Below are 9,581 nucleotides of genomic sequence, written 5' to 3'. Positions count from 1 at the left end.
ATAAACAGTAGAAGAAGCTTGACATTTCCATGGGAGATTCTGGTATGATTGCTCTTTTCACAGGCCTGATATTCTGATGATATTCTGAAGAAGCCAAAGTGGCACAGATGGGAAAAGCACAGCAGAATATTGAGAGTGCCACTGTGCCGTGAAGCTGCCAGATTATCCTTGCTTTGTGACGGACATTTTGCAAAAAAAGGAGAAAAAAAAACAAAAACGGACCAGATTTGCAGAAATAAGGGATATTGTCCATGCTCACAAAAGCCACAGGAGACAGCTGTGAGCAACAGCCCTGACAAATACAAAGCTCCTTTAGGGAAGTTGTCACTCTTGCACATATCAAAAAGAAAACAGAACTTACATTTTGAAGTGTGCATTTAAACTCTACAAAGAGGAATCATTACACTGAATTAATGTTTAGTTTGATATAATTTGACACCAACTGCATGAGTCTGTTTACAGCTGTAGTCAAGCAGGTACAACGACTATATCTGTTTGGCTTGTAGGACTACTCAATAAATGCGTAAGCTCTTATTTAGGGTGCTTTTGTATGAAAAAAAGACAACCACTGAGTTGGTCTTCTCCCAGTTCTCATTAAGACGAGCCTGCAGGCCAAAAATTACATCAAAGTATCCTTGGTGCCTTCACTCAGCTGTAGCAACGAAACGAGCTGCAGAGTGGGATTTAGAGACACAAGAGAACTATGAAATGCCTTCACATCAGCCTGCGAAACTCACGATGCACATAGATATGAAAACACATTACCTAAAAAATAACTAAATCATTAAGAAAGACGATTAAGAGGTGTATCGAAAAATTGTACTCATTAAAAAAATATACAAATTGTGTGTTAAAGACATCAGTTATTCGTAATGGATCTGTAAAATAATGTTTACTGTTTGCAGTGGATTAACTCCAGCTCTGCCTTTTTACCTCTGATCTGTGTGGTAGAATGAACACATGTGAGCGCCTAAGCCCTGCTCTTTATTAATGTAGCATGACAAAAATAAATAAAAATCCATTTGTCCACACTCAGACAGAGATATGTGCCAAACGGATTACACAATGGGCAGAATCAATATACATGTAGGAGTCAGAGGAGCACATCACAGCCCAGAAACAATTCTTGGTGTTTATAATTTTAGTATCTAAAGCAGCTTCCTGCTGCATCGATGTCGGTCCTAAACAAAGGTCTTGTGTGACCAGTTGGTGCTCAAAGTCTGTGTTGAGGAAGACTTTCAGCTACTCTCACATTAAATGTTAGTGTTTTCATCTTTTTTGTGTTTGCTAAGCTTGACAAGCTGTGTGCAAGCTTGAAACAAGTTCCAAAAGTTAATGAGTTGTAGATGTGTATCCAACGGTTATATTCTACAAGTTTAATTGTAATTTGTCAAATTCAGCTAACAGATACAGACACACACAGTCATGAACATGGGCAATTAAATGTGCACTCATCTCTCATGATGGTGTATAATGAAAATAGTTCAGTATGTAATAAATATCTCAAATGTCTAAATGTGTTGGGTACAAAAGGTGACCATGTTGAGTACCTGTTCTGAACAGGGCCCCTGAAGTTTGGGTCAAACTTGAGTGGTTCACCTGTAAAATAAGAACAGTGAGGTTGGATTAAACTTGAGCATAAAAAAGTAAAAAAAATAAATAAAAAAAAAATCACTGACAAAAGCCAACACAGATCATAACTATACAAAAAGAAGAAACTTGCCCATGGAAACTAATTAAGCCATTTCATAATGTAGACTTCCTCTACAGTCGTGGGAGAAAGATGACCACTGTAACATGGATGAGCTATTAAAAACAATATGTCTGAAACAACAAGGCAATATAATAAATCAGTTTAACTACGCCTCAAACAGCTTATCTGGTTCATTAAAAAGATTGGCCTTTCTACCCACAAAAGTAATACTAAACAGCATTTACATGCACCTTTAAGTCTCTCAAAGGACTAAGTGCTGAGCGTGTGCACCGTCAGATGTGATGGCAGAGTGTATATGTTTGCATTCAGCACTGTCTGTTGCTTTTTGTTCCATAAACAGTCTCTTTCCCAGCTGGAAGTACATATTACATGTTGCTGGGACCTATAGTATTAATCATCACATGTGGAGAGTATCATGAGTGGGTTTCCCATTCTTCCCTCCCTGCTGCCCAGAAGTCAAACCAGCCCCGCTGAAAAGTGCACAAAACAGGTTTTATTACAAAATGTCACAGATAAATACAATGTAATATGCACATGCAAATATTAAGGTGTCTGCTCAGAATGTGCAATAAGTTATAGGACATATAAACTCTCAAGCACAAACCTCTTCAATAAGAAAGAACAATCAATCTTTTTGACACACCTGCAAAAAGTCAGAAAACGTCTCTTCACAAGTACAACACAGATCAACCAGATAACGCCTTTTATCCAAGTAAACATTGTTTGACCCAAATTTAATGGGATTCACAAGCTCTTAAAACATTTTCTATGACTTGCTTTCACTACAAGAATGTGTTAGTCTGAAGGACAGAAACCCATTGGGTCAAAAGTAAAACAGGGTGATTGTTGCAAGTAAGCAAAAATTCTGCACAGCAACAATAAGGGGTGCCTTTAAACTGCTTTGTCAGCAGCAAACGAAGACCCACAATCAGACAGGTGCTTGAGGGATAGTTGAATTTCCATTTTTTGTTCCTTTTGATAAATCAGAGACAAAAAGGGTAAAAGTAGACGTCCAATTTAATCCAGAATTTTATTCCATGTATGAGGGACTGACCATGACTGAGGACCTTTAAAGCTGTGTCAGTGATTAAACTTCTTTTACCCAACACGTTCAAACTGGTTGAGAGACATCATCTTTCCACACTGGTGTCATGTATGACCAAGGCAGCACAGGGGGTTGAAGTTGACCCACCACAGATGCGCCTCTGAGCTGGCAGGGGAGGTAGTAACAGTGCCACGTGGGCGAAAATGTGTGCAGTGAGGGGCAGCACGTGTAGCATGTTACCAACGGTTCTGCAGTCCCTCTAGCTGCTGTGACGCCAGCTTCATGTATGTAAGCACATACCAACGAAGCACGAGTCACCTCTACATGGAATGTGAAAATTATCCAGAAGAAACTGAACTTTTTTTTTCTTTTAAAAACAGTGTTGAATGAAAATGGCTACAGGGAGTGTTTCAATTTGATTAGTTAAAACAAAACTAACATTATAAGCTGGTAACCTTTAAGTTGTTTGACTTAAGTAGCTTTTCTGTTGTTGTTGTTGTTGTTGTTGTAGCTGTTCCCTGAAATCCTTAGGTTTGTATGAGGACTGCTCGAAAACAAAGATGTTCTGGGTCAAACACATAAGATGCTCCTGCAAGTGTTGTTGTTTACTTCAGCAAGTGCAGCATTTGCAGAACAACAAGGAGGACACTACTCTATATTTAACAATGTAGTGTGATAGATGTCAAATGCACGACTGATACACTAAAACAACCAGAAACGATGAGCTAAAACAACCAGAAACAATGAGCTAAAACAACCAGAAACAATGAGCTAAAACAATCAGAAACAATGAGCTAAAACAACCAGAAACAATGAGTTAAAACAACCAGAAACAACGAGCTAAAACAACCAGAAACAATGAGCTAAAACAACCAGAAACAATGAGCTAAAACAACCAGAAACAACGAGTTAAAACAATCAGAAACAATGAGCTAAAACAACCAGAAACAATGAGCTAAAACAACCAGAAACAATGAGCTAAAACAACCAGAAACAATGAGTTAAAACAACCAGAAACAACGAGCTAAAACAACCAGAAACAATGAGTTAAAACAACCAGAAACAATGACTTAAAACAACCAGAAACAATGAGCTAAAACAACCAGAAACAATGACTTAAAACAACCAGAAACAATGAGCTAAAACAACCAGAAACAATGAGCTAAAACAACCAGAAACAATGAGCTAAAACAACCAGAAACAATGAGTTAAAACAACTAGAAACAATGAGCTAAAACAATCAGAAACAATGAGTTAAAACAACCAGAAACAATGAGCTAAAACAACCAGAAACAATGAGCTAAAACAACCAGAAACCATGAATACCAACAAACTAAACATGATCTGATAGTAATTTTTTTATTCAGCAGCTCTGTATGAAATACAATCAAATCATATATGCTGTGTGCCATATCTTAATTTTTTCTGAGTATTTGTTGTTACTTCATCTCCAACTGTTTCACATCAACTGATGTCAGAGGTACAGCTGTTGGGCTACAAAGGAAAGCAGTTTGCCTTACTCAGCATGCAAGTTGAATATATTTGTATATATTTAAAAAAAAAAAAAAGAACTTTATTGATACTTTTTAAGTTGTCTAAAGTTTTACGTTTCTCTCTACTGTATAAAAATTACTGTGGCAAAGACAAGAAAAGAAAAATAAAATCCATATGGCCAGTTGGATCATGCTGAGGTCAAGGAGAACCAGTGGTGAGAAGACAGATTGTGGTGCAAGAGAGTAAATGTCAAGTTGAGTTGTAAAGTTTGTGAATAAGTCTAGAGAGCAATCGAGCTATCCTCAAATAAAAATAGTTGTCAAAACACCAAATTCAAAACTGTCAAAATAGACAGTTATTGTCCGAGCAGAGTCTTAAAACAGCAGAAAGTTTTGCAATTTCAAAACAAGTTTACAAACTGAAGGACTTCTAATGCAGCCACAGTCAGGTGATTGCAAAAGTGCTTATTAATCTAAAATATACATTTAGTTCTAGTTGTTCTTACTAGTTTAATTAAAAATGACTAATTAGCACAAAGTTATTGTACTTTCATTTGACTTTCCAACCTCCTAGTCCCCTCTGAGATGGGTTAAGCCAGAACGTCGTCAGTGATGCTGGCTCCAACAGACAATGTTTTAAATGATGTGCAGGAAACACGACTGGTGGACTGGATGTGTGCTGCTGGTTGTAGCCAAGCTGAATAAGGGTCTGTAGTCAAAACCATTTGGAAAAAGCCTGGCAGGCATGTAGCACTGGGACAGCGAGGGTTGCTTTTAGCTGCACTAACTGCTAATCTCCTCTACTGCCACAGAGCTGGGTAATGTCAGCGTGTCCTGCAGTCACTGAAATGTTTGTGCATATATACGTACAAGTCAAGGTCTGATACAAAAAGGCTGGGTGAAAAAAATCCACAGGGATCCATCGATATAAAAAATCCTAAATATGTGCAACACACAGCATTTCTATAAAGGTTTAGTTTAATAACATCTATTACTAAAAGAAAATGAAGCAATAGCTACATTTTAGGACTATTTCTGACAAAGTAGAGCACATCATTCGACAACAGCTTCTCTTACTTTAAAATTCTGTTTTTACAATTTCCATTTCCAGAGTACCTCATCACATTTTCATACACCCACATTCATAATATATGTACAAAAACGTGAGCAGACACAGACTCTAGTGTGCCCTAGATATACTGTCCAATGCAGCCCTCTTTTTTTTGTGATCAGGCAAACAGCTCGAACACCTCAGGCGCTCTACATTGGCTGAGACAAAGAGGCTTTTTGGAAAAGACTGCTTTAATTCTGCATTTTCATACATTTTCAAGATGTATGGAAACTGAAGTACTGTGGGAACTGTAGTAATATTAATATAACATAAAGTGGTGTGTGAATGTTTGTGAACTCTTTAGAATTTTCTATATTTCTGCATAAATGACCGAAAACATCGTCAGATTTTTACACAAGTCCTAAAAGTAAATAAAGAGAGCCCAGTTAAACAAATGAAACAAAATATTATACTTGATCTTTTATTTATTGAGGAAAATGATCCAATATTACATATTTGTGAGTGGTAAAAGTATGTGAACCTCTAGGATTAGCAGTTAATTTGAAGGTGAAATTAGAGTCAGGTGTTTTCAGTCAATGAGATGATGATCAGGTGTGAGTGGACACCCAGTTTGATTTAAAGAACAGGATCTATCAAAGTCTGCTCTTCACAACACGTTTGTGGAAGTGTATCATGGCAGGAACAAAGGAGATTTCCGAGGACCTCTGAATACGAGTTGTTGAAGTTCATCTGGCTGGAAAATATCAAAGTTCATGCTCAATAATCAAAAATCCAACAAAGTCATCTTTTGAGCCTGTTTTGCAGCATCTGTGACGGACTTGTGACCTGTCGAGGGTGTACCCCGCCTCTCGCACAGTGATGGCTGGACATACCAGTGACCCCTGTGATCCTAAAATGAAGAAGTGGATAACAGATAATGGATGGATGGATGGGCCAGGACGGCTTGCCATCACTGATGGAACAATGAATTCTGAATTATATCAGAGAATTGTAAAAGAAAATGTCAGGACATCTGTCCATGAACTGAATCTCAAGAGAAGGTGGGTCATGCAGCAAGACAATGACCCTAAGCACAAAGGTCGTTCTACCAAAGAATGGTTCAAGAAGAATAAAGATCATGTTTTGGAATGGCCAAGTTCCAGATGTTGTGGAAGGACCTGAAGCAGCATTTAATGTGAGGAAACCACCAACATCCCAGAGTTGTAGCTGTTCTGTATGGAGGAATGGGCTAAAATGCTGAATGGGATGAGGGTGGGGGTCACAGCAGGTACTGAAAGCAAAGGTTCGCATACTTTTGCCACACAAATATTGGATCATTATCCTCAATAAATAAAAATCAAGTATAATATTTGTGTCTCACTTGTTCAACTGGCGTCTCTTTACCTATTTTTAGGGCTTGTGTGAAAATCTGTTGATGGTTTAGGACATATTTATGCAGAAATATAGAAAATTCTACAGTTCACAGTCTGTCAAGCACCACTGTACATTACGTTTTATTTAGCCATTTTTAAAATCAATTTCAACAAGTCTCTTATCCTCCTAGGACTTTTGCTCCATGCTGGAATTATTAAGTTTTAGCATAAGTATGGAGTTTGTAAGGAAACAATCATCAGACTTATGTGATTTGGGCCACTCTCCAATTGAAGTGGCCAACTTTTCTTTAGGAACGCTAAGGTATAATACAATACAGCATATAGGCCTTTACATAAGTGTTTGCGTGTTTCAAGAGTAAAAAAAGAACTGAGCAGGGTGTAAGAGTCAGTATAAACTAAACAGTGCTGTTAGAAAGGGTAAATTATGGTGTAAAAGTGTGGTATGAAAAACCACAAAATGTTTTTTTAAGCATTTTTTTAAATTAAGTGCACAAATAGAATTTACAGCGTACAGTTTTCTACAGGAAAAGATTTAGTGCTAAATGACTTTTTTTTTTCAAACAAGAAATATAGAACTATGGGTCAGGAATCAGCCCCCTAGAGGGGAGATACCATCGGAGTGTCAAAGCTGACAGCTAAGCCTGCTGCTCCAAGCACAGTAGGGGAGTGGCTGAATATTTGTGACCTTGGTTACTTTTGTGGGAGCCTCAGGCACGTCAGTAGCAGCCCTGAGTTTTGTTTAAATGAGACTTCAAGGATGCAAGGTTCTTTATTTGCCATACACACCACATGTGGTACATGTGATGGAACAAAACGGTGTATAAAGAGTCCCAGGCACATCCAACAAAAGTATTAAAATGTAAAAGAAAAACGGTAATAAGATCTAAGATATGAACTAAGAAAAATGTTACCTTAAAATACATTAACAATATGCCGAACAGCAGCACGAACATGAGTCTGTGAGCAGATGAGACTTGATACTGTTATTGTAGATCAGTGACATCCTCAAAAGGCTTAAGCAAATATTTTATTAAATGCAAAAAAAAAAGATACGCTTGGATGTTCAAATACAGACCAGTAATCAAGAGTGGACTGTCCACTTATTCTGGTTTGCTGATTTTATCCACAGTTTTTTCAAAACGGTCCTTGAGCAAAGCACCAAGTTGGCCCTCAGGTCAGCTGAGCTCCATGCGTCGCAGCTTTGCCACCAAGACTGTGTGTCCATAGAGACACATTCTAAATATTTGTAATACCTAGCTAAAATTAAAAATATATACTTTTTTTAGGGGGGGGGGGGGTGCTGTACAGTCATTTAATCAGTTTGCAAAGCAAACTGTTTCTTCAAACTGTTTTCTTGCTGTTGTTTTTAGTGAGAATACCTGAACCAGATTCATTAAAAGTACCCTGCATGGTACAGCTGGAGCAACAAAGCTAATGTACTTTATCTGGACAGCTCAGCATGCTTTCAACTTCAGAACTATACGCGGGTTGTTTTTTTTGTTTCTGTTAAAACATAAATATTAGTTTAGATTAAATTAGCTGTGTTGTTTAAGAGGCAAGATAGTTCAAACGTCATTACAAATCTCACTGTCCTGCAGAACCAAATGCCTGGCATGTTTCTGCCTTTGCTGTTGCTTCTTTGGGTTATGGTTATTAAATCACAATCAATATCTCTTGCCCTCACAGCCATAAACAAATATTTATCGTATCTGTACTACAAACTGTATCTTAAATTTACAATATCTGTTCATGGGACAGCCTTTCCACAACTTAACACCACATTTAATATATTCAAAAATCCATGACTATATTTACTGACTTGCCACCATAAACAAAGTGAATACTATAATCCATATTATTTAGATATTGTGCAGCTATATCATGATAAAGACAAGATTATTTGAAAATGAACATAGCCTTGTTATGAATAATGGGCAGAAAACAAAACTAATAGTGTAAAAGAAACCCAGAGTAAGTATCAGTTTTTATTTGAAAAGTATTTACAGAGGACCTACTGGTAAAAATACTTTTTTTTTTGCTGCAAACTATAAAATGTGATTGCTCTGTTCTTAAACCAGTGCACTCTACGTCCTGTCAAGACGCTGCAGAGAGTAAAAATGCAGTGTTTAGAAAAGCTGCACATGCAAGACAATTGTTAATTAACAGTGTGTCAAACTCAGGACTTCTGTGGTGAATGGAACTCATGCATTGTTACAAAACTGTCACCAAATGATTAGGAACTATTTCTACTTTTCTGTCTGACTGAACATTTCATCAGTACATTACATGCAAACAGGGCATTTACTACATTGTTAGGAAATGTTTTGTACCAAAAAATTTGTCCAGATGAACTGATTGACTATTACTGGATTTTGTACCTGGATGATTGAGCATGAACTTTGATGTCTTGAACCACTTTGGATGTGGCTGCCTGCCTAAGAGGAAGTCAACGAGGGACAGGACAGCCCCCAGAAACCATCTTATCACCAGCAAACTGGTTGGTCCACCAAAGGAGTGTACTGCTTAGTGGGGACAACAGTTTACTTGGGACTCCTTTGACTGATGAAGCCCTCTGGATCGAGAGCGAAACATCTTTCCACAAAAAAGAAACTGTCCAGATGACCTCACTGACCATTACTGGATTTTGTACCTGGATGACTGAGCATGAACTTTGATGTTTTGTACCATACTAACCTCACTGAAACCGAGATGTTGGGTTTGATGCGACTAACAAAATGGCAGCTATTTTAGTTGCAAACACTTTATTTATAAGCTATGTACCTTATTGCACTTTAAATAAACACCATGCCAGCAATATTCAGTTAATAATTTTCCACATTTATTGGAAGCAAAAGCTTTGAAGAGAATAGGTGTGGTGCCAAAT

At 37.5% G+C, this 9,581-nt stretch overlaps 1 protein-coding gene across 1 annotated transcript in view; it reads right to left on the bottom strand.

Annotated features, from left to right (window-relative positions):
• Nucleotides 1-2,994, bottom strand: part of slc44a5b (solute carrier family 44 member 5b) — a 25,615-nt gene extending 22,621 nt beyond the window's left edge. The window contains exons 1-2 of the mRNA XM_037674270.1: nt 2,907-2,994; nt 1,551-1,599 (exon numbers count right to left, since the gene is read on the bottom strand). Coding sequence (XP_037530198.1) covers nt 1,551-1,599; nt 2,907-2,994 — 137 coding nt within the window. The remainder of the gene's footprint in view (nt 1-1,550; nt 1,600-2,906) is intronic.
• Between the last annotated feature and the right edge of the window lie 6,587 nt (nt 2,995-9,581).

This window comes from Nematolebias whitei, chromosome 3 (genome assembly GCF_014905685.2).
Source record: "Nematolebias whitei isolate Nwh7 chromosome 3, NemWhi1, whole genome shotgun sequence".
NCBI classification, from domain to species: Eukaryota; Metazoa; Chordata; class Actinopteri; order Cyprinodontiformes; family Rivulidae; genus Nematolebias; species Nematolebias whitei.
Note: the sequence above shows the minus strand (reverse complement) of the source record. Positions and strands in the feature narration are given on the sequence as shown.